The sequence below is a fragment of the Galeopterus variegatus genome, unplaced genomic scaffold (genome assembly GCF_000696425.1).
Source record: "Galeopterus variegatus unplaced genomic scaffold, G_variegatus-3.0.2 Scaffold8422, whole genome shotgun sequence".
Classification (NCBI taxonomy): domain Eukaryota; kingdom Metazoa; phylum Chordata; class Mammalia; order Dermoptera; family Cynocephalidae; genus Galeopterus; species Galeopterus variegatus.
This window is the reverse complement of record NW_007734533.1, coordinates 8,211-9,641: the sequence shown is the minus strand read 5'-3', so window position 1 is coordinate 9,641 and position 1,431 is coordinate 8,211. Positions and strand designations below refer to the sequence as shown.

Here is a 1,431-nt window from a genome sequence, read left to right as displayed (position 1 = left end):
ACGGTACGTGGTTTTCTAAAACACAGGCACCAACCGGATTGTGGCATCCTTGAAAAGCAGGTCTTGGCCATGATAATCGGAGGAATCAAACATTTTGAAGCCATTTGTATTGTGGTCATCTCCAAACAGGTCCTGGAAGCACCACAAGCAGAGCCGCTTTTCATCTGGGCTCACAATGGTCCCCATCCAGGCTCTGATGGCTATTAAATGCTTTACATGTGATGACCCAAAGTCATTCTGGGGCACTGAGACTCTGATTGGAAGTCATAAGCTTGACAACTGATTGACTCCAGTCATCAAACGGGGTTTGGGGAAAGATGTGACGATAGACACCATTTGTAAGACATTCAGAAACATTCCACCAAACCAGTTCTCGGATGCAGAACTGAAGCATGAGATTTACATGAAGAAAGATCCAGAAAAGAGAGATGATGGGGATGAGATTCCTGAGTGTTTTGCTAGCATTTCTCAACCTTTTCTACAACGCTTTCTCACTCTGTCGTATGGGTATCCTTTCCCACAAACCAAAACAATTTCATCGAGAGAGCCTATTGTTCTGTCACCGGTAATAAGAAAATAATAGGTGAGTGGCACATGTCTTCACTAACCCACCTCTCAGCGTCCTGGAGATGCCACAGCTATCCCCTCCCTGCTGAGAATCCTAGGACTGAGCGTGTTATCACTACAGCCCTAAAAGAGCTATTAAAAAGACAAAAGCAGTATGAAAAATTATAAATACAAGTGTGAATAAAGGACATCTGGAGAACATGGATAAAGTCTGTGTCAGCTGTTNGCGGCTGGGGACAGACACAGCAGTCAAGGCGGGCACTCATGTGCGGGCCCTCAGGCAGCGATGCTTCTGTCTGCTGAACTTGCCCAGCCTCCCTCTTAATGCCCTATTACAGATTTTCTTTCCCCTGGTTTCTTTACACATGCATTCCTTATATGCCATGGATATTAATGTCTCTGCATCAAATCCTTTTGGACTGTCATTTTAGCATTTATATTCATTATGCAGATCTGTTTGGGTGACATGGCCAGTCTACCTGTGTAGACCCCCCTGGGACACTTCACTATGATCGTTTGTGAAATGGGGCTGCTGCTCTGCCTGCCGAGACCCAGAGTGCCCCTCTGCTCCTTTAGGGTTTTTCGGGTGATGGGGTCTAAATGATGCCAGGAGCTCTCATGGCTGCCTGGCCAGCGGCCCTACCTGTGCCCGAGCACTGCTGGGACAGTGTCCCTTCCAGAGACGCCACGTAGTCCAGTCCCAGCCAGTCACGGTACGTGGTTTTCTCCCCCACAGGCACCACCTGGATTGTGGCATCCTTGAAAAGCAGGTCTTGGCCATGATAATCGGAGGAATCAAACATTTTGAAGCCATTTGTATTGTGGTCATCTCCAAACAGGTCCTGGAAGCACCACAAGCAGAGC

At 47.6% G+C, this 1,431-nt stretch overlaps 1 protein-coding gene across 1 annotated transcript in view; it reads right to left on the bottom strand.

Annotated features, from left to right (window-relative positions):
• LOC103608449 (melanotransferrin-like) overlaps positions 1–1,431 on the bottom strand; it is a gene marked incomplete at its 5' end in the record, with an annotated part of 39,375 nt that overhangs the window by 31,880 nt on the left and 6,064 nt on the right. The window contains one exon of the mRNA XM_008592875.1: positions 1,211–1,409. Coding sequence (XP_008591097.1) covers positions 1,211–1,409 — 199 coding nt within the window. The remainder of the gene's footprint in view (positions 1–1,210; positions 1,410–1,431) is intronic.